At 42.1% G+C, this 22608-nt stretch overlaps 1 protein-coding gene across 4 annotated transcripts in view; it reads left to right on the top strand.

Moving 5' to 3' along the window:
* The first annotated feature begins 218 nt into the window (after positions 1-218).
* The window catches only part of Esco1 (establishment of sister chromatid cohesion N-acetyltransferase 1), a 48314-nt gene continuing 25924 nt past the window's right edge, over positions 219-22608 (top strand). For 2 of the 4 annotated variants that reach the window (XR_001197434.3, XM_021235119.2), the window contains exons 1-4: positions 240-353; positions 7084-7174; positions 14081-14183; positions 14635-16749. Coding sequence is in view for 3 of the 4 variants with exons in the window: in XM_021235119.2 (XP_021090778.1) it covers positions 15217-16749 (1533 nt within the window). In the remaining variant the exon portion in view is untranslated. Of the gene's footprint in view, positions 358-7083; positions 7175-14080; positions 14184-14634; positions 16750-22608 lie in introns of all 4 variants that reach the window. The other 2 variants (XM_021235123.2, XM_013124859.3) reach the window with 2 other exon arrangements.

Below are 22608 nucleotides of genomic sequence, written 5' to 3'. Positions count from 1 at the left end.
CGCGCCTGCGCTGAGTGTGGACGCCCGCTCGCCTTTCCCCGACCCGGCTTGGCCGTGTCGGCCCGAGTGAAAACTGCGTGACACGCAGAGAGCGTAGCGGCCATCTTCGCCTTGTGGGGCGCGTCAGCTGAGCGGGCTCGGGCTGAAGGGAAGCGCCGCGCAAGCGCACCCACGACGGCCGCAGGTAACTCCCATCTGACGGGAGAGGCGTCGCCGCCGCCAACGCCGCCGGAAGTTTGGTGTTTGTGCCGCGGGGCGGCGACGGCCGCGGCAGAAGCAGCTGAGTGTCCCCGGGTACCCGGATGTGAGGCGACCCGCGGGCTGCAGTCGGACCCCAGCCGCGCCGCAGGAAGGTAGGTGAGCATCCCCCGCCGCCCCGCCGCCCCGTCCTGTCCCCCGCGGAGCGCGGACGGCTGTCCCGCCCGCCCGCCCGCCCTCGCCGTCGCGGCCGCCGCACGCCTCTCCCTCGTGGGTCCCGGCTCCTCGCGCCCCCGGAACCGGCTGCGAGGCTCGCGGCCGCGGGCGCCCGCGGTGGGGCGGCCGCGCGTCACCTGCTGCGGCTTTGCCGGCTGTCAGTGCGCAGCCGGCTTCCCCGGACGGCCGGAGGTGGCGTGCGGCCATGGCGACTGCGGGCAGCCTGCGCTCCGACCCCGCAGGTAGCCGGGGCCTGGTCTCCGCCCCCGGCCTCCCTCCTTCCGCCGTGGCTCCCCGGCCTCCCGCAGCACCGGGCTGCGGCTCCTCGCCTCCCGCTGACCCGGCCTGAACCCCGAGGCCCTGCAGCTGGCAGGGCGGGAGGTGGAGGATCCCGGCTCCCGCGACGATTTCTTAGGAGGGGAGCAGCGATGGCCCGGTTCCCCACCTCAGGAAACGATGCAGGCAGGAGATGGGGGCCCGAGGCACAGGTAGGGTCCCTGGAGGGCCCGGGGAAGTTTCGTATGGGTAGAGAGGTGTGAGCGGAAGTGAACTGGGTCTTAGATTTTTGATCGCACTCGTTAGATGATAGCGAAGGTTTGTTTTGCACGGACAGAGTAGCCTGCCTGTGTCACCAAAAGTCCAAAAATCGGATCCCCACACCCCACCTCTAAGTGGTGCGTTGTGAAAAATGAGGCGGGTACAGAATTTTGTAGTGGGTGGCGGTAGGCGGGGGAGTGGGACGTACAGAAGATGCCAGCAGTACTGTAGTCTTAGCTGAAATGGGTTTCTTGTAGCAGGAAGCAGTGGCAGCAAACCTAAGTGGTATTAGAAATTACAGAACAGCTGGTTTTCCCTTACCCCTTCTCTGAGACTTTCTTTTTTCAGGCTGGCCTGGAACTCTTGCCTAGTGCTAGGATTAAAGGCGAGCATCGCTACACCAGGCACAATACAGGATCTTATTTGGTGAAATAATGAGATAAGACCTGATGCTCCTTCTCCCCGAGCTAAACAATCTTTAAAAAGTAGGAATGAGGCCGGGTGTTGGTGGTGCACGCCTTTAATGCCAGCACTTGGGATGCCGAGGCAGGAGGATCTCTGTGAGTTCGAGGCCAGCCTGGTCTACAGAGCGAGTTCCAGGACAGCCTTCAAAACAATACAGAGAAACCCTGTCTCGAAAAAACAAAACAAAACAAAAAGTAGGAATGGGGTCGAGGAGATGACCCAGCGGGTTAAAAAAAAAAAAAAAAAAAAAAAAAAGCCCTGACAAGCTGAGTTAGATATCTGCTGATTCCGAAAGAGAGAACTAACTGGAAGAAGGGTCAGGTGTCCGCAGTATGCATACACGTAAATAAAATAAAATAAATGCAGGCATGGTCTGGGGCTGTTGTTGTGTGTGAAGAGCTTAACTGAGCAAGGTCCTGGGTCCAGTCTCTAGTACAGAAAGAAGAAACTTGGTGAAACACAGTTTCAGTTGTGCTGGTCAAGGTTTCAGTGAACTAAGCTTACTGTACTTAGCTTCTCTGATTGCATTTTACATAGAGAGTTAACACTAATGATTTTTTTTAACTTGAAGAAACTTAAACATTCTTCCCAATGAGACTGTCATGAGCAAAACAAAATGAAAGTGCTTAATATGGATGCTCCTAATTCATGCCTTTATCAGCTAAGAAATGGGGAAGCTAGAATTATAGATGCACTCTTCCTCCGCGTGTGTGTGTGTGTGTGTGTGTGTGTGCGTGCGCGCGCGCGCTTGCGTAGCAAAACAAGTAAGGATTTTTTTGGTGGGGGGGAGGAGGTTTTTGAGATGGGGATTTGAAGCTGACCTGCAATTTTTAATTTTAAAAAGTTGCTTTAAATTTTAACCATGCCTGTTGTGTTCCCACACGTGTCTTTATGCCACATGTGTGCCCTGTGCCCTCAGGCTAAAGAAGGTATCAGATCCCTTGGAACTGGAGTTAAGACGCTTGTGTGCTGAGTTCCAGTCCCAAAGAGGAGGTGTGGAGTTGGCGAAGGGAAGGAGGAAACTGACTTGATCTAAGGGTCAGTCAGGGTGGCTGCCGCTTTATTGAAGAAAGGCTACACCTGTTTTTGTTTGTTTGTTTGTTTTCCCAGCCTCCCGAGTGCTGGGATTAAAGGTGGGCACCACCAATGCCGGGCCAAAGGCTATATACCTTTTATATTCTATAGTTGCACAAAGATTAGAAGGGGGCCTGAGAGCTGGGGTGGGGCTTGTAAGCAGGAATTGAGGTGCCGACTAACCTTGACAAGTCCACAAGTTCCTCTTGCCAGAGATGAAGAGAAGGACTCCCTTTGTAGCAAGCAGGAACTTTCTGAGGAAATGGGGACTTTTGTTTAAATGCCTGACCTTGGGAAAAGGAACCTCTCAGGGTGCCAGACACTTCTTTATAGATTATTGCAGTTTCTTATATGGTTTAGTTTATCCAAATAGCTAAAGCTTAAAGTGAGCAAAGATGAAGCCAGACAAACATAGTTAACCTGAGTAGACCTTAGGAATTCATAAATCTTGATTATCAAATATATCTTAGTTATCAAGTATGCTACCTATCTAAATTTTCTAGGAGCTTTATTATGCTTTATGTGCTATATGATTCTGTGAGTGAGGGATCTTGGTGGGTTTGAGTCCAAACATTGCTGGGTGAGGGACAAACAGGCCATGCAGATAGAGCTTGAGTGGGAAGTTTGGAAGGGAGGGAGAGAAGGGAGAGAGAAGAGGAGCACAGAGCCTCCTGGGAAGAGGGAAAGAGAGAGAGGAAGGAAGGGAGGGACAGAGGTAGACGGGCCGGGGAGAAGAGGAAGGAGTAGGTAGACTTCTGCCTTTTAAAGGGACTGCACAGCAGGTCCTGCCCTGTAGGCTGGGCTTATGCACTCTGCCAGGTCCCCAAGGGGCAAGGCCAGTTGTGCCTGCATGCTAACCACATGGTGGATAGGATTTTTTTTTTGTCCCCAAATAATTGTTTCCTTTAAAGAGGCTGTCAAAGCCAGTCAGTGGTGGCGCACACCATTAATCCCAGCATTCGTGAGGCTGAGGTAGGTGGACCTCAGTGAGTTAAAGACCATCCTGGTCTACAGAGTGAGTTCCAGAACAGTCAGAGCTGTTACACAGAGAGACCCTATTTCAACCCCCCCAATAAAAAGGCTGTCATTGTATATATCTTCATCCTCTACTGAAAATTTCACACAGAATTTCCCAAAGGAAAAGACATGAGGAAAACTCGCATGACACTTAGTGAGAATCATTAAAAATGCAAGTAAAAGTAAAAGCATGCTGGAGAATTGTGATCTCCAATGTCAGATGCTGGAACTTTGTCAAGCAGCGGTGATCGGCACCCTGTCCATGCCCTTTGTGAGCTACCACGTGGATGTCGAGATTCCAACCTCTGCCCTCTGTAATAGGTTTTCTGTACCTCCATAGTAGGTTTCCCCAATAATGCAGTAATCCAGGTCAAGCTGAACTGAAAAAGTAAAAGAACAGGTTTATTTTGAGAAAGCAACTCCCTGGTCAGTCTTCCAGCCTCCAGAGATGGAGGCGGGAGAAGGGGCAGGAAAAGTCAAGGTCCGGGACTAAAGGAGGGAGCTTAAATACCCTGTAGTGGAGGTGGTCTTATGGTCTTGTCTTCTCCATAAGCTGGGCTTGTGCCCAAAGTATGGTGTGATTTAGATGGGGATTTGGGCCTTGGGCAGCTGGCAACTTCAGGGGAGGAGCCGCTGCAGCCACCAAGAACAAGGAACTGGGCTTTTGGCACCTTTCTTTGTTGGAAATTTTCTGAGAGGGCAGGGTTTGGAGGGAGAAATGGGGCTAGAGAGTCCAGCAGAATACTGGGAGAGCACAAGTGCTCTTAACCTCGGAGCCATCTCTTCAGCCTCATGACCTAGAGTGCTTTCAAAGCCATTTAAGTTTACACAACAAAGTTCAGCCAGGCTCAGAAAACAAAACTAAAGTGGTAAGGTGGATGAGTGAGTAAAGACACTTGCTACTAAGCCTGATAAATTGTGTTTGAGCCTAGGAAACTACATGATGAAAGGAGAGAGCCAATTAATCACCACATGTGCACTGTGGCAGGCATGTGTAAATGTGTGCATATGTGCATGTACACAAATAAATGTAATAAAATTTGTGGGACAATACCAGCACTCCAGGTATATCTCTGTGAGTTAGAGGCCTGGTCTACAGAGTTAGTTCCAGGACAGGCTCCAAAGCTACCGAGAAACGCTGTCTTGAAAAACAACAACAAAAAGACAAAACAAAATGTTTTTTTAAAGTTTAGAAATTGAGGTAGTAGAAATAAACTTTTAAAGGGATAGAGGTTTGATGTGTTGCTTAAAGTGGTCCAATCTGGGCTCAGGGATCCCTTATGGGTCAGCCTCCTTAGTAGCTGGGACTGTATGTGTTTGGGCCACAACATTGAGCTAATTCATCATTTAAAAACATTTTAAGATTTTTACTTATGTAGTGGGAGATACAATCTAATGAGTTCCAGTTGGTCTGGAGCTATTTAGATAGCCAAGAGTGACCTTGAACTACTGATCTTCTTGCCCTCACCTCGCAAGAGTTGGGGCTGCAGACCTTTTGCCCCATGCCTGGATTTCAGTATTATACAGAGCTACATAAAGGTGTTTTCAGGCACTTTTAAATGTTTCTCTCTCTCCACTCCCATTAGTCTCCTTTGTTCCCCATATAGTTTTGTTTTTTCATGTCATCAAGTACATACTTGCATAATTTTTGTGTATTTATAAAGTCTTGGATCCCCAAATGAGAGCAAACTTGTTTTGTTGTTTTTTTCAAAACAGGGTTTCTCTGTGTTTCCCTGGCTTTTTTGGAACTGTCTGTGTAGACCAGTCAGACTGGCCTTTAACTCACAGAGATATACCTGTCTCTGCCTCCCCAGTGCTGGGTTAATGGTGTGTGCAACCACTGCCCAGCAAAATTAAGTTTCTAAATGTACACATGTTAAAGGAAACCATATATGTTCTTTTCTCCTAGTTTTTCAAGTTATGCCTTTGATGTTTAACATTTGCTAAATTCTCATTAGTGTCAGTTAGCTTTTGTTGTATGAGAAACTGATAGAACTCAGTTTAGAATGGCTGTGACTGAATTGATTAACTTACAGGTGTAGGTTAGGCTTTACTTTTCCTGTGGGTTGCATTTGACCTCATTTGTAGATTAACTCAGTTTTGTCCTTGTGTTTATTGTGAGGTATAGGCAGAGCTAGCAGATTCCTAGTGAAGCTATTTTCACAGTGATAGAATAGGTATGGGAGTGCAAAGCCAGTTAGGCAGATATAGTAAAGATCTGTTTGCATCATTTCCGCCAACATTCTACTGGCCGATGAAAGTAAGGTACCAGGCTATTGAGTTATTGAAGTGTATTCTGTCCATAAAATGTAAGTCACATTCATCAACTGAGAAGGAAAAACACACTTCTTTCTTGGAGGTAGTGATTGAGGCGAGTAGCAGGGCTTTTGTGTTTTTTGTTTTTTACAAGACAGGGTTTCTCTGTATTGTTTTGGAGGCTGTCAGTCCAGCCTGGCCTCGAACTCACAGAGATCCGCCTGCCTCTGCCTCCCGAGTGCTGGGATTAAAGGCGGGCGCCACCACCACCCGGCTTGTGTTGTTGTTTTTAATATAACTTACTACAGTTTGAAATAATGACCTATGGAGTGATATATTGTTTATGATTTATTAAAGCCTGCCTGAGGATTCAGAAAGTCAACCACAAGCCATAGAAGCCAGGGTACACAGCCAGCAGCCAGCAGCTAGGAGGTGGTAGTACACACCTTTAATCCCAGGACTCAGGATTATTAAGAGGTAGATGCATCTCTGTGAATCCAAGGCCACCCAGGGATACACAAGAGTAAATCAGTCTAAAAGAATTAGAGCTCACACCTTTAATCCCAGGACTCATGAGAGGTATTTAAGACAGGTATTTAAGACCCTTCAGGATGAGGCATGCATTCTCCAACCACCCTGAGAGGCAGCAGTTTGAGACTTGGTGAAGAGTTCATGCCCGGATCAGCCCTTTCAGCCTGACCTGAGCTTGAAATGAGAGCTAGTGGCTGGCTGCTTTGCTTCCCTGGTCTTCAGGTTGAACCCTAATATTTGTCTCTGGGTTTTTTATTAATTTGTGTTACAGACCATATTGTAATTCTGGGACATTCTACATATATTAAAAAGTCATCTGTAGACTGGTGTTTATAGGCTAGCTTTTCTTAATCTACTTTTTAAAGATTTATATTTTATGTATGAATGTTTTACCTGCATGTGTTAAATGGACCATGTGTTCCTGGTGTCCTTGGAAGCCAGAAGAGGGTGTCATCAGATTCCATGTAGATGTTAGGAACTGAATCTGGGTTCTCTCTGTGAGAGCAGCAAGTACTTTTATCTGCTGAGCCATCTCTTCAGCCCTGTTTTGGCTTTCTTTTGTGTGTGTGACGGGTTTTACGGTATAGCTCTGGCTATCCTGGAACTAGCTCTAGAGACCAGGGTGGCCTCAAACTCACAGAGATCCGCCTGCCTCTGCCTCTGGAGTTCTAGGATTAAAGGTGTGTACCACTAATGCCCAATTTTAAGTAACAATAGACTATTTTGTTTTTTGAATTATGTAGTTTTTCAATAGCTTGTTTTGCTTTAGCTGTAGAATTTTTTTTTAAGGTTCCCAAGTATACAGAAGTAATTAGAAGTATCATTTAGAGGCATCATCAAGAAACTTAAAAACGTAACATAGGATTTCCATTTCATTAAGGTAAGTGGCTTCTAACTTCATTAATTTTTTTTTGTTTTTGAGATGATTAAATGGCTTTATGTTTTATATTTTCAGGGAAGTTTAAGTTTACAATTTTCTTTAATTTTAGATTTATTTGTTTTGACTTTGAATGTATAAATGTTTTCATATATGCATGTATGTACACCATGTGTTTTCTTGTTGGTTCCTCTGGAACTAAGGTCATGGATAGTTGTGAGCCACTGTGTTGGGTGCTGGAAGTCGAACCTGGATCCTCTGGAAGAGTGTATAGTGGCTGACTTGGAACTTGCTATATAGACTGAACTGGCTTTGATCTGTGCTGAGATTAAAGGCATGCAACCACACTCAGCTTAAAATGTTTATTTTGTGTTATTGATGGGCATTTTGCCTTGTATGTATGTTTGTGTGTACCATTTGCATTTGGAGGCTGCAAGAAGGTATGAGATCCTCTAGTTGGAGTTATAGATGGTTTTGAGCTGTCCTGGGGGGTGCTGAGAACCTAGACTGATCCTCTGGAAGGGCTGCCAGTGCTCTTAACTGCTCTCTCTCCAGCTTCTACATTTTCCCACTTATCTCTCTCTGATTTACTTACTTTGTGCATGCAGGAGTGTGTGTGCTCGAGTATGGATGCCCATACCCAAGGCTGCCAGATTATGTATATGGAGGTTAGGGAAATCAGTTCTCTACTTCTACCATGTGGGTTCTGGAGGTCAGGCCTTAGGCTTGATATCAAACGCCTTTACCTGCTGACCCTGTAGTATCCCGTCTTTGTGGGGCTTCAGTGGGATCCAGCCTACTGACTGGTTTGTACCCGAGAAGGGAAGCGTGGAATGAGAAACAGCAGATAATGATACTAAGGAAAAACAGAGGCACAGAATAGAGTCGGAGGGCAATCCAGTGAATAATGAATGTACCAAGTTTATCCTTCAACATTCTTAAATACCCCAACCAAAATGGGGAAAATGGCAAAAGATTTCTTTATCAAGATACAAGGAGAAACAAACTTTCTTCCTTAATTCTCCAAACATTTGGTAATCACGCCTTAGACTAAATCTCTCATTATCTGGCCTTAAGGGTTAAGAGTAACCACTTCTCAGAACAAGTCTCTTGTTATTTAGATAAGACATCCATGCCTAAGACCAAACATTCTACAGTAGCCACACCTTAAGACCTTTAGGTCTTAGGACTTTTACCTTACAAGAGTAAGGATAGTTTTGAACTCTGACCTTAATCCAAGATGAAGCAGAGCCATCTCTCTGGGCCCCCACATGACCCATCTTGTGTGCATGTAATAAAACATTTAAGTAGCTATGTAATGAAAAGTAAGCTTTCCTCATACTTCTAACACTGGTCCCATAGTTTGTTTTTCCAGAAGGCATCACTGTCTCCTATAGTCCTACAGTCACTATGTACATAAACATGGTTTATGGTGTGTTGCCTCCTCCACTTAACTGCATGACCTTCACCTTGTTCTTTACCTTGTCTTTTTGGTTTAATTATGGTTTTTGGCTGTTGGAGCATATTTGTTGAGCACCTTTATCGGAGTATAACTATCTGATAAATTTCATTTTTTAAAATTTGATTTTTTAAAGATTAAATTTGTTGTATTTTGACAGACTTGTGGGAATCAGCACCACATTCAAGATAAGAATATTTCCATCACCCTTTAGATTACATCGTTTCCTCACTGACGTTTAACTCTTGGCTGTAACTGATCTGCTTTCTGACACTGTAAAACTTGAGTTTTCTATAATTTCATGAGAAGTATTTTGTTTTGAAACAGTGTTTCTCTGTTTAACAGTCCCAGCTGTCCTGATAATCTCATTTTCTTTAATGAAAAAAGATTTATTATATTTTATGTGTATGAGTGTTTTTGTTTTTGTTGTTTGTTAGTTTTTTTCCGAGATAGGGTGTCTCTGTGTAGTTCTGGCTGTCCTGGAACTCGCTTTGTATACCAGGCTGGCCTTGAACTCAACTGACTCTGTTTCCCTGGGATTAAAGGAGTGTACCGAAAGTAGACTCTTATAGTATGTATTTATTATGACTTCTGCTGCTCAGCATGGCTGTGAGTCACCCTTGTTCCTTTTCCTAGTTTGTTCTTTATTTACTGGGTAGTTTCTACTGTAGTGATATGCCACTTGTCCATCCACACATGACTTAGGTGTTGTTTCTCAGGTACATGGGGTTGTTTTCAGATTATGGTTATGGTACATGAAGCTGTTCGGAAGAGTTTTGACCAGTCTTTATTGTGGACGCATGTGTAATGTTGAAGATATTCCTGCTTTAACTTTCCTTAAGAGTTCCTCTTTCCTTCTTTGACTTTATTTCTGTGTCCTTCATCAACCTGAAATTACTTTTGTGGGTTGTCTGAGGTAGGGGATGATGAAGATGGTGTTAATGAAGATGTTCTTGTTTTTTGTATTTTTCTACTTTTATTGATGTATTATATCTGCCCAGTATAGTACTATTTATTATTTTTCTTTTTTTTTAATTAAAATTTAAATTAGAAACAAGGTTGCTTTACATGTCAATCCCAGGTCCCTCTCTCTTTCCCTCCCCTCCTCCCACATCCTCCCACCAACACCGCCCCCCCCATACTCCCTCCTTTCCTCAGGGTGGGTGAAGCCCTCTATGGGGATGTCCATAGTCTGTCATTCATTTCATCCAGGGCAGGGCCTAGACCTTCCCCCCAAGAGTCCAGGCCGAGAGTGCATCTCTCATTGTGGGATGGGCACCCAAAGTCTGTATGTCAGGGATAAATACTGATCTGCTACCCAAGGCTCCTAGGCCTCCTCACTGACGCCCACATTCAGTGGGTCTTGATAAGTCTCATGCTGGGTTCCCAGCCATCAGTCTGGGATTCAAGAGCTGCCCCTTGTTCAGGTCAGCTGTTTCTGGGGGTTAAACCAGCCCAGTCTTAACTCCTTTGCTCATCAGTTGTCTCTCTCTGTCACTGGATTCCTTGAGTTCAGCTCAGTGTTTAGCTGCGGGAGTCTGCCTCTGCTTCCATCAGTCATTGGATGAAGGTTCTGTTTCCCAGACTCTCTGGCCATGGGATTGTAGGCTGGCACTCTCCTGATTCATGTCTAAAATCTATATATGAGAGAGCACATAACATGTTTGTCTTTTTGTGACTGGGTTACCTTACTCAGGATGATTTCTTCTAGTGCCATCCATTTGCCTGCAAATTTCAAGATTCCATTGTTTTTTTTCTGCTGAATAGTACTCCATTGTGTAAATGTACCACATTTTCTCTATCCATTCTTCAGTTGAGGGACATCTGGGTTGCTTCCAAGTTCTGGCTATTACAAATAATGCCTAGTACTATTTATTGAAGATATGTTTCTGTTATGCCCAGATCAAGGTGTCCCCTGAAACCAACAAAGAGACCAAATCCAATATGTAAAATCAAAGAGCCTTTATTCAGGCTCATACTTGGAGTCTCCCTCTGTCCAGTGCAGCAGAGAGTGCCCAGCCCAGGCTGGGTAGGGATTTTCAGAGTTTAAGACCCTGATTGGCTGACATTTGTCTAGGTGTGTGCTTAGGCTAAGGGACATTAAGTGATCCTATAATGGTTATTTCCTTTGGAACTTGAGGTCCTTCTCCCCATGGGTGGCCTGTTCCCCATGGGTGGTGCCCGGTGGTCCCAGCATGTGGTCTCCTGGAATCAGGTGTTGCCCCAGGGTAAACTGTAACTTCAGGCCTACTTTCTGGTTGGTCTCCACTGACAGCAGTGCAGGCAAGTGGCAGGTGTGTACCAAGTTTTCCTGGGCCCCACATTGCCATTGATTTGTTGTGTTGAAAACTGATTTGATCCTTGTGCAGTAATCCCAGCTCTTAGAAAGTTGAGGCAGGCCCCTGGGGCCATGATGATCTTGATTGGCCTGTGATGTTGTGTCTGGGTCTGTGGCCCTACCAGCCAGGGTCTGAGTTGATGTCTGTGACTCCTGTTACTATCAAGTGCAGTGCAGATACCTGGAGTCTGGCAGGACAGTTGAGACCACGTTGGTGTCTGAGGGCCATGCTGCCGCCATACTGATGGCACTGTCCTGTACACCAGGGCATGATCTGCTACTGTGGGCCATGTCTGAGTCCATGGTCCTGCAGCAGCTGGGTCTGTTGATCTCCATGACCCATGTTACCACAGGGGACTATAACAACCATTCGTGTTGAAATCTGAGGCCCATCTATGACCTGACAGAGATTGTGACGGGCCTGGTCCTGTGGAACCATAGCTGCAGGAGCTCCATGACTATGGGCAACAGTAGGATATCTGAGAGGCGTTTTGCTGAGAGTCCTGTATTGATGGCTTTGAAGTAGACCAACAACTCATTGCAGTGAGCTTTTACAAGTAAAACTGAGTGTTCAAAAGGTGTACTTCATGACATAACTTCTTCTAATGTCACTCAGATGAATGAAGAAGTGATGGACAGCCAGGAAAGACTGTTTTTTCAAGACAGGATCTCTCTGTAGCTTTGGAGCCTGGCCTGGAACTCACCCTGTAAACCAGACTGGCCTCAGACTCACAGAGATCCTTCTGCTTCTGCCTCCTGAGTGCTTGTATGAGAGGTATGCCTAGCCTCTCTTGGCTTTTTGAGGCAGGGTTTCTCACTAGACCAGGCTTTCTTCGGTCCACCTGTATCTGCCTTCCGAGTGCTGTGATTAATCGTGTGCTCCACTGTAAGGCCTGATTTTTGATTTTTAAAGCAGTTCTTTGGCTTTTATACATGATTTACATGTCCATATAATTTTTTTTCTTTTGAGAGAGAATCTCAAGTAGTCAAGGTGACTGGCCTTAAGCTTGCTATATGACCTTGGACTTTTGACCCTCTTGTTTCTACTTGTCAATTGCTGGGATTACATTGGTGCACCACCAAGATTCGTTTTAAAAACAAAAAAATTATTTTGGGGGCTGGCATGGTGGTACACACATTTAATCCCAGCTGAGGCAGATTTCTTTGAGTTCCTAGTCAGTCAAAATTACATGGTGTGGTAGTGTGAATAAGAATGGCCCCCATAGGCTCATAATGGTTAGTCACCAGGGAGTTTTGATAGGATTATAATGATGGGAGGGTTCCTTGTTAGAGGAAGTGTGTCACTGGTGGTGGCCTTTGAGGTTTCAAGAGCCCACGTCAAGGCCAGAGTCTCCTTTCTGCCTGTGGATCATGATGTAGCTCTCAGCTACTTCTCCAGCACCACATCTGCCTGCCTGCTGCCATGCTCCTCACCTCTGGAACTGTGAGCAAGCTGCGTTAAATGCTTTCTTTTAGAAGACTTGCCTTTTCCATGTGTCTCTTCACTGCAGTAGAACAATGACTAAGACACATGGTGAGTCTGTCTAAAATAAAATAATACATTTGAAAAAATTAAAATCAGGGTGTCACTTTGTATATGAAAAGCTTGTGGGACTTGCTGAGAATGAAGTTGAATCTTGGAACTATGACACAGTTGCATGCCAGTCTATTGTATAATTGTCATCAATGTTATAACTAGTATTGCAGTGATACTTATTTGTTGGTAGTTAGTCTTTGTTATTGTATTGAAGTCAGTTTTGTGATTATATGTATCTAGGCATTTATGTAGGTATATTTGCAAAGTCCTGGAAATAAAATTTTTTGAAATTCAATATTTATAGTTTTTATTTGTCTGTGTATAGAGTCTGTTAGTATACATGTTTATATGCTTGTATGGGCATGTACTTGTGGATGCCAGAGGTTAACACCTTGTGTCTTTCTGTATTCTCCCTCTTGTTTTTTATTTATTTAGAGACAGGGTCTCACTATGTAGCTCTGACTGTCCTAGAACTCAACTCTGTAGACCAGACTGGCCTTGAACTCAAAGAGATCTGCCTGCCTCTGCCTCCTGAGTGCTGGAATTACAGACTTGTACCACTGCACCTGACTTTGTGAGGTCGTGTAATTTTAAAAAAGATGCTATGCAACAGAGTTCAAGTGGAGTTTTTGTTTTTAATTAGGGAAATGGATCATTAAAAAGGGAGAGGGGCGGGGAGACTGGCCTCTGTGGACAGGAGCAGCGGGAGAGAAGAGAGAGGATCAGAAAGGAGAGAAAGAGAAGACGATGGGAGGTAGGCAGGGCCCTTTTAAAAGTGAGTGTGCACAGGTGGTGCTCTTAGTGGCTGCAGCTGAGGGTGTACCCTGTCAGAACCCCAAGGACAGGCCAGTACAGATGCCTGAATGCTAACACGAGGGGCTAGGGATCAAAGACCTGTGTGGTTTTTGTGTGTTCTAGGCTATCCTTCTACCAAGTGAGCTACATTTCCAGCTCTTAATGTCTTTCTTTCTTTCTTTTTTAATTTTTGCTTGCTATTTTAGTATTGTTCAGCTAGTTCATAGATTTTCTTTGCCTACTAAATGTTTTTTTTTGGTTTTTCGAGACAGGGTTTCTCTGTGGCTTTGGAGGCTGTCCTGGAACTCACTTTGTAGACCTGGCTGGCCTCAAACTCACAGAGATCTGCCTGCCTCTGCCTCCCGAGTGCTGGGATTAAAGGCGTGCGTCACCAACGCCCGGCTTACTAAATGTTTTTAATTAAATCAGCTTTACTTATGTGTCATTTTTTTTCTACCTCGTATGTGTAGTTTTTCCTCATACAATTTTGCTTTGCTAGTTTAATCCATTTAATGTTTACATTGTGAAGTGTTGTTTTGTATTTTTATACTTTTTTCCCTCACAGTATATAATGGATGTATATTGTTCCAGTGGGTACATGTACCATAGTGTTCTTCAAAGTAGAAATAGTGAAAGTAAGTTCTATATATAAAATGCGCTTTGGTAAATATTAGACTAATGATTGGTCAGGGTGAAGTTATAGGATGTTATTTGATGAGAGGTTAATAGATAATTATATCTTTTTCTTTTTAAACATTTGTTTCTTTCCTTTTTTTTTAGGCACTGTATAATGTGTTAAGAGGAGGTTATAAGGAATGGTCTTACCACATTATCTTGAGTTATGGTGGCTGAAACATCATTTCTATCTTGTGGGAAAGGAATTGTAAGTGAATCTCTTAAATTAATTTTTAAGTATTCTATGTTTTTAATAAGATAAAAGAATATATTTGGGAGGGATTGGAGAAATGGCTCAGTGTTTAGAATATATGTTGTTCTTGCAGAGGACCTGGGTTTTGTGCCCCTCACCCACATTTTAACTCACAACTGTCCAAATCATTGATCCCTCCTGTTCCAGGGGATCCAGTGTCCCTTTCTGGCCTATGGGCACCAAGTATACGTGTGGTGTACATACATTCAGGCACAATATTTATACACTTAAAATAAGTCTAAAAATGCAAAAAATTATTTAGAAGACTTCATTGTGTTCTAAAGAATATGATCTAAAAGAAGGAGTTAAATTTTATTTAAATCGAGGTGTTTTTCTGCATGCTATTATCGTTGACCTGCTTCTTGGATTATATAAAACTTAATATATATTTTTTTTAATTTTTCAGAAATGGCAGACCAAAAGGAAATCTATATTAATAGAGTACTTTACTAAGCGAAGGAGATTAAATAGAAGCCACAAACCAACAAACTTGGCAAACAAGGAAAGAAACCTATTAACCATAAGACATGTTACAAATGCATCAATATACAGTAACTGTAGCCTTCAGAAGAAAAAAGTCAGAAATTTTGTCAAAGCAGACAGGTCAGTGATAAATAACTCCTAGTAATAGGGTTAGGCCTGAAACTAAAGTAATTAAAACAAATTGGATCTGAATGAAGTTTATTTTCATTAAAAAATAAAAACTTCTGAAAATATTAAATTAGAATTAAATTTTCTTCAGATTTCCATTTCCCTATTCAGCATAAAGCAAATATCTTTCAGCATTCACGCCAGCTTTTCTCATGTATTAGAAATTTCAGAGAGCAACCTAACTTGAAACAACCTGATATTTTGTTGGAAATGTACATTAGTATAAGTTAAAGTTGATTTTTAAGATCTACTCTTTAGTAATAATACTAAATAGCATCTGCACCTACCTGGAACACAATCCTCAAAAATTCAGAAAGGAAGGCATTACTCAGGAATAATGTCCATTCAGGAGAAATCAAAGGAAAATTCCTCCAAAGTTATTAAAGAAATTGAAGATGAGAATTTAGAACTAGAAATTCAAGGTTCTCAAAACAGTTTAATAAAGAGACCAGGTTCCAAGGAAGCTGAAAAGGTGCTGGTTAGATCTTCCAGCAAAAGTAAAATAAATCAACCTGAATTGGGAACACGAATGAGTACAAGATCAGCAACAGCAGTAGATAAAAGTGCCACTAAATCCATTAATAAAAATACAGTAACTGTGAAGGGACAATCACAAGAATCTGCAAAAAAGAAGAGATTATGTCAGGAAAAGTTAGCACTTGGAACCTTCAGAGGAAATGATCAGTTTACCCGGAGATCACAAAGACTACAACAGTTGACCGAGTGTTCAGTCAGGTCTTTGCGCAGTAGAGGGATTCCGACTCAAACTCAAGCAGTTAAACAGAATTTACAGCCAGCAAGAAGAGAACAGTGTAACAGTCCTCACAGTAAATCTAACAAAGTTACAGTGAATCAAAAGCATGTGAAAAGAAAAGTGCTGGAAGTAAAGTCTGATTGTAAGGAGGACAGCGATTCAGTTACGAATGAAGTAGTAAATTCTCCCAAAGAAAAGAAGCGCAAAGTGCAGCACCAGACAGCTCCTACTTGTCGTTCTCAGTGCATCCAAGGATCTGAGAAGTGTTTCCAGAAGACTAACAGAAAAGAAGAATCAAAACCTGTGCCTGTAACTTCTGAGATTAGAAAATCAAAAGCGGCTGTTTCAGTGGTCTCTAAAAAGAATGAACCCAGGAAAGCAGCTCATACACAAGCGAATAATAGCACAACCCCCGCCCAGATTCCACAGCCATTAGTGCCTGAACAGAGTATTGATCATGAACTGGAGCAGGCTGGAAAGAGCAAGCGAGGCAGCATTCTCCAGCTTTGTGAAGAGATTGCTGGTGAAATTGAGTCAGATACTGTAGAGGTAAAAAAGGAGCCATCACACATGGAGAATGTAGAGGAAAAGCCTGCAGAGGTAAAATCAGAAGGGACTGATGGTGAAAGACAAATACTCCATCAGAAAGAAGCAAACCAGGATGTGCAGTGCAATCGTTTTTTTCCCAGCAGGAAAACAAAGCCTGTGAAATGCATACTGAATGGAATAAATAACTCAACTAAGAGGAATTCCACCTGGACTAAAATTAAACTTTCGAAATTTAACTCTGTGCAGCAGCATAAATTGGACTCTCAAGTATCTCCTAAATTGGGCTTATTACCAACTGGTTTTTCACCACCAGTTTTAGAAATGCCTCATTCAGTGTCTCAAAGTACATTTTTAGAGATGAAACCACATAGTAATGTAACTTGCCAACGGGATAAAATGAAAGGAATTAAATCTGAAGAAGATAAAATTAATAATATTGCAATTGAAATTAATAAAGCCACGAAAAGGGCTCCTGGAAATTGTCATTTGGATAATCATATTAAACACTCTCCTGACTCACCATTGGATAATCAGATGAAACATTCTTGTGAGTCAGCACCAGATAAGGTAATCAATCAGCTATATTTGTGAATAGAGGTGCTGGGTTCTTTCTACTAATAAATATTTGAAACACATTTTCTCAAGAAATGATACAATTGTTAATCCAGTCTTACAGAGATGAAGCTGAGCAACTCAGAATGTTTCACCTTTATGTGGATGTTTCTCTTGTTTCCTTGTTTTACCATTTTTATAACTGGAATTCTAGCTTTTAAATTTATCACACAGAAGTAGTTTCTTTTTTTGTCTTTTGTTTTTCGAGACAGGGTTTCTCTGTATTGCTTTGTAGCCTGTCCTGGAACTCACCCTGTAGATCAGGCTGGTCTCCTGAACTCACAGAGATCACCTGTCTCTGCCTCCCGAGTGCTGGGATTAAAGGCATGTGACATCACTGCTCGACCAGAAGTAGTTGCTTTTTCTTTTCTTTTCTTTTTTTGTTTCAAGACAGGGTTTCTCTGTGTAGCCCTGACTGTCCAGGAACTCACTCTGTAGACTAGGGTGGCCTTGAGCTTGCAGAGATCGGTCTGCTTCTGCCTCCTGAGTGATGGGATTAAAGGCGGGAGACTCCCCTACCATCACCACCACCACCAGCAGCAGCAGTTACTTTTTAAGAAAAATTTAATTTTAACAACAGGAAGCACATCTCTTAGTGATTTAAAATCTAGAACTTAGAACTCATGCCCCTTTCTGAGATAATTAAGATTTTGGGATGGAGAGTACAGTTCAGTAGTAGAGGGCTTGCCTAGCATGTGTGAGTCCTCACCCCCCCACCCAAAAAAAGAAAACCTAAAATTGATTTCAACTGTATGATAAAACCTCTGTTTTATCTGAACAAAAGTTAAATATCTTTAAAACAATACCTTTGTGTTGATTTGTATGGCAATTTTGAATTAGTTGGCAAAGGAAATTTCTAAAAGTATAAATCCGTATTTTAAGAGAAAAATTTATAGTGTTTTGTTAAGTGGTGCTAAGGAATCAAACTGAGAAGAGTTTGGCAACCCTTATTTTACCACTAAACCATACCTCCCAAGTCAAAAATATGATACAAATTGAAAGCCAGAGCTTTTATACGGAATATCTAATACTTACCTTGAGAAATTATTTCCAACCTTTTGAAAGCTGGATGAAGCCTTTTTTTTCTAATTTCTAAGGTAATTACCTGTAGAATGCTGATTAATGAATATCTTATATGTCAAACTTGGGTGCTGTCTATAATTAATACAAATGAATTTTTGTTAATTATTAATTTTATGAGAAAACAGCAGAATGTGAAATAAGTCTGATGTATGGTGATATTTTAGGGCTAGTACACAAGCATTGTAATTCTCAGCACAGAGTTCTTTGTACACCATACCCCAGTACCCTGAACATGAGAAAATGGTACAAGCCAAAAGGTCATTGTTAATAGACATAAATCACTCTGAAGTTTTCAGAATACTTGAAATTAATTTTAGGGACATTTGGGCTATAACCAGACTTGAATGAGATTGAATTTATACAAAAGTAATGATAATCAGTGTCCATTGTTCCTGAATTGAAAACCAAAGTGAACTTTAAAAAATAGATGCTAATTGTTGCTTTTAGATTGAATTTTCTGTATGAATGAAAATGAAAGCATCATTTAAAAAATGATCATTCAAAATGTTTAATAAATAGAAAATAGTGACAATTGGAAATGAGCAGTGAATAGTATTATGAGCAAGTTATAGGGCTAGAAATATAGTTTAGTGGTGGGCTGCTTGCCTAACATGTAAATATGCTGGTTCTAGTTCTAGATCCAATGGGGGAAAATTTGGCTTTTTATTTGAGGTTGTGTCTAAGTGTAACAGTTGAGTGTATCTTCTAACTCCTGCCATAGATGCTTTTCAAACTCTTAAGAGGTGGTTAATGAGAGAGGCAAGAAGCCGAATCCATTCTTTTGGACTAAGCTGTGCTAGAAGCATGTTTAAACATTGCTTGGCCCTTTCTAACACCCTTCATTTTTTTCTTTTGACATAATAGTCCCAGTTTTCGCTTCTGCTGCTACTTCTTCTCACCTTCCCCTTATCCCACCTCCCATTTGCTCCCCAGAGAGGGTAAAGCCTCCCATGGGGAATAAATGAAGTCTGTTCCATCCTCACCTTGAGGCAGGCCCAAGGCCCTCCGCAACATGTCTAGATTGAGCAAGGTATCTCTCCACAGGAAATGGTCTCTAAAAGCCAGTTCACGAACTAGGGATAGATCCTGGTCCTACTGCCAGTCCCACAAACTGCTCAAGCCACCCACTGTCACCTGTATTCAGGGGGCCTAGTTCTGTCCTGTGCAGGTTCCCCAGCTGTCAGTCCAGAGTCCATGAGCTCCCACTATCTCTGGTCAGCTGTTTCTGTTGGTTTCCCTATCATGGCCTGATCCCTTTGCTCATATTATAGCTACTCCCTCTCTTCAACTGGACTCCAGGAGCTTGACCTAGTGGTTAGTTGTGGATCTCTGCATCTGCTTCCATCAGTTACTGGATGAAGGTTCTATGGTGACAATTACTGTAGTCCTCAGTCTGATTGAAGGGGTGGATCAGTTTATCTGGGGTCATCTTTGTGGATTCCTGGGAATTTCCCTAGTGCCTGATTTCTCCTAATCCTATAATAGGTCTCTCTATCAAGATAATTCTTTCCTTGCTTTCCCTCTCTCTGTCCTTCACCCAACTGGACCAACCTGTTCCCTCATGATCTCCACTCCCCTTCCTTCCTCTATACTCTTTCCTTCCACCCTCCTTCTCCCTCCCACACTCCCAATTTACTCAGGAGCTCTTGTCTGTTTCCCTTTCCTAGGCGGATCCACTCTGTCTCTCAGGGTCCTCTTTGTTACCTACTTTCTCTGGGGTTGTGGAACATAGGCTGGTTGTCTTTTGCTTTATGCCTAATAGCCTTATGAGTGAGTACATAACATACGTGTCTTTCTGGGTCTGGGTTACCTCACTCAGAATGTTTTTTTTCTAGTTCCATCCATTTGCCTGCAAATTTCATGTGGTCATCATTTTTTACCACTGAGTGGAAATGTACTACATTTTCCGTATCCATTCTTTAGTTGATGGGCATCTAGGTTGTTTCCAAGTTCTGGCTATGAACATAGCTGAGCAAATGTCTTTGTGATATGAGTGTGCATCCTCTGGGTATTTGCCCAAAAGTGATATTACTGGGTCTTGAGGTGGATTGATTCCCAATTTTCTGAGGTACTGCCATAGTGATTCCCAAAGTGACTATGTAAGTTTGCACTCCCACCAGCAATGGAGGGGTGTTCCCCTTTCTCCGCATCCTCTCCAGCATAAGCTGACATCAGTGTTTTTGATCTTAGCCATTCTGATAGGTATAAGATGGTATCTCAGAGTTGTTTTGATTTGCATTTCCCTGATGACTAAGGATGTTGAGCACTTAAGTTGTTTTTCCACCTTTTGAGATTCCTCTGTTGAGAATTCTCTGTTTTGATCTGTACCCCATTTTTAAATTGGATTATTTGGTATTTTGGTGTCTAGCTTCTTGAGTTCTTTGTGTATTTTGGAGAGACGCCCTCTGTCAGATGTGGGATTGGTGAAGATTTTATCCCATTTTGTAGGCTGCTGATTTTTTTTTTTATGACTATGTCCTTTGCCTTACAGAAGCTTCTCAGTTTCAGGAGGTCCCATTTATTCATTGTTGCTCGCAGTGTCTGTGCTACTGGTGTTATATTTAGGAAGTGGTGGTCTCCTACTTACCATTTTATGAAGTTTAGTGTGGTTGGATTTATGTTGAGGTCTTTGATCCATTTGAACTTGAGTTTTGTACATAGGGAAGATAAGGATTTATTTACACTCCTCTACATGTTGACCTCCAGCTGTGCCAGCACCATTTGTTCTGTTGAAGATGTTTTCTTTTTCCATTGTATAACTTTAGCTTCTTTGTCAAAAATCAGGTGTTCATAGGTGTGTGAATTAATGCCAGGGTCTTTAATTCAATTCCTTTCGTCCACCTGTCTATTTTTATTCCTACACTAAGCTGTCTTCCTACTGTAGCTCTGTAATGGAGCTTGAAGTCATGGATGGTGATACTTTCAGAAGTTCCTTTGTTGTTCAGGATTGTTTTGGCTATCCTGGGTTTTTTGTTTTTCCATATGAGGTTGAACATTGTCCTTTCGAGGTTTATGAGGAATTTTGCCAGGTATTGATTGAATCTGTGGATTGCTTTTGGTAAAATTGCCATTTTTGCTATGTAAATCCTACCTATCGAAGAGCATGGGAGATCTTTCCATGTTTTTGATGTCTTCTTTAGTTTCTTTCTTCAAAGGCTTAAAGTTCTTGTTATACAGGTTTTTCACTTGTTTATTTAGAGTTACCCCAAGATATGTTATTTGTAGCTATTGTGAAGGGTGTTGTTTCTCTGATTTCTTTCTTATCCCATCTGTATATAGGAGCACTACTTATTTTTTCGAGTTAATCTTGTATCCTGCTACATTACTGAAGGTGTTTATTAGTTCCCTCGTAGAATTTTTGGGGTCACTCATGTATACTATCATATCATCCTCAAATAGTGAAAATTTGACTTCTTTTCCAATTTGTATTCCCTTAATTTCCTTTTGTTGTTTTATTGCTCAAGCTAGAACTTTGAGTACTATGTTGAATAGATATGGAAAAATTGGACAGCCTTGTCTTGTTCCTGATTTCAGTGGGATTGCTTTGAGTTTCTCTGCATTTAGTTTGATGTTGCCTCTTGGCTTGCTGTAACTGCCTTTATTCTGTTTAGGTATGTTCCTTATATGCCTGCTCTCTCCAAGACTTCTTTATTATGAAGGGGTGTTGAATTTTGTCTAAGGCTTTCTTGACATGTAATGAGATGATCATTTGTTTTTTTTTTTCTTTCATTTAGTTTATGTGGTGGATTACATTGGTGGATTTTCATATGTCGAACCATCCTTGCATCTGGGATGAAGTCTACTTGGTCTCGGTGGACCACATTTTGATGTATATGTGTTCTTGGATTTGGTTTGCCAGTATTTTATTGAGTATTTTTGCATCAGTGTTCATGAGGAAGATTGGTTTGTAATTCTCTTTTTTAGTTGCATCTTTGTGTGGTTTGGGTATCTGGGTAACTGTAGCCTTGTAAAAAGAGTTTGGCAGTGTTCAGTTTCTGTTGTGTGGAACAATTGTAGGAGTATTGGTATTAACTCTTTGAAATTCTGGTGGAATTCTGTACCGAAACCATCTGACCCTGGGCTTTTTTTGGTTGGGAGATTTTTGGTGACTCTATTTCTATAGGGGTTATAGGTTTGTTTAATTTATCTGATCTTGATTTAATTTTGGTCTGTGATACTTATGCAGAAAATTGTCCATTTCCTTTCAGTTTTCCAGTTTTGTGGAGTACAGGTTTTTGAAGTATGACCTGATTATTTTCTGAATTTCCTTAGTATTTGTTGTCATGTCCCTCTTTTCATTTCTGATTTTGTTTAATTTGGATATTTTCTCTACCCCTTTTGGTTAGTTTGGATAAAGGTTTGTCTGTCTTGTTGATACCTGCTGCATCTGGGATACAGATATGTTTCCTGCTTTAAAGAATTTATATTGTAGTCAGTAGTGGGTGGCCTTTAATCCCAGAGCTCGGGAGGCAGAGGCAGGCACACCTTTTTGAGTTTGAGTCCAGCCTGGTCTACAAAGTAAGTTCCAGGGCAGTTACACAGAGAAACCCTGTCTTGAAAAACCAAAACCAAACAAACAAAAAGCAAACAAAAGAATCTACCAAACTCCATGTTTTAAAGTAGTGTTGTGGGCTGGAGAGATGAATAGCTAAGAGTGCATACTGCTCTTGGAGAAGAACTGAGTTTGCTTTCCAGCACCCACATCAGGATGCTCATAACAGGTTTTTGACT

The sequence above is a fragment of the Mesocricetus auratus genome, unplaced genomic scaffold, assembly GCF_017639785.1.
Source record: "Mesocricetus auratus isolate SY011 unplaced genomic scaffold, BCM_Maur_2.0 Super-Scaffold_100015, whole genome shotgun sequence".
Taxonomy (NCBI): Eukaryota; Metazoa; Chordata; class Mammalia; order Rodentia; family Cricetidae; genus Mesocricetus; species Mesocricetus auratus.
Note: the sequence above shows the minus strand (reverse complement) of the source record. Positions and strands in the feature narration are given on the sequence as shown.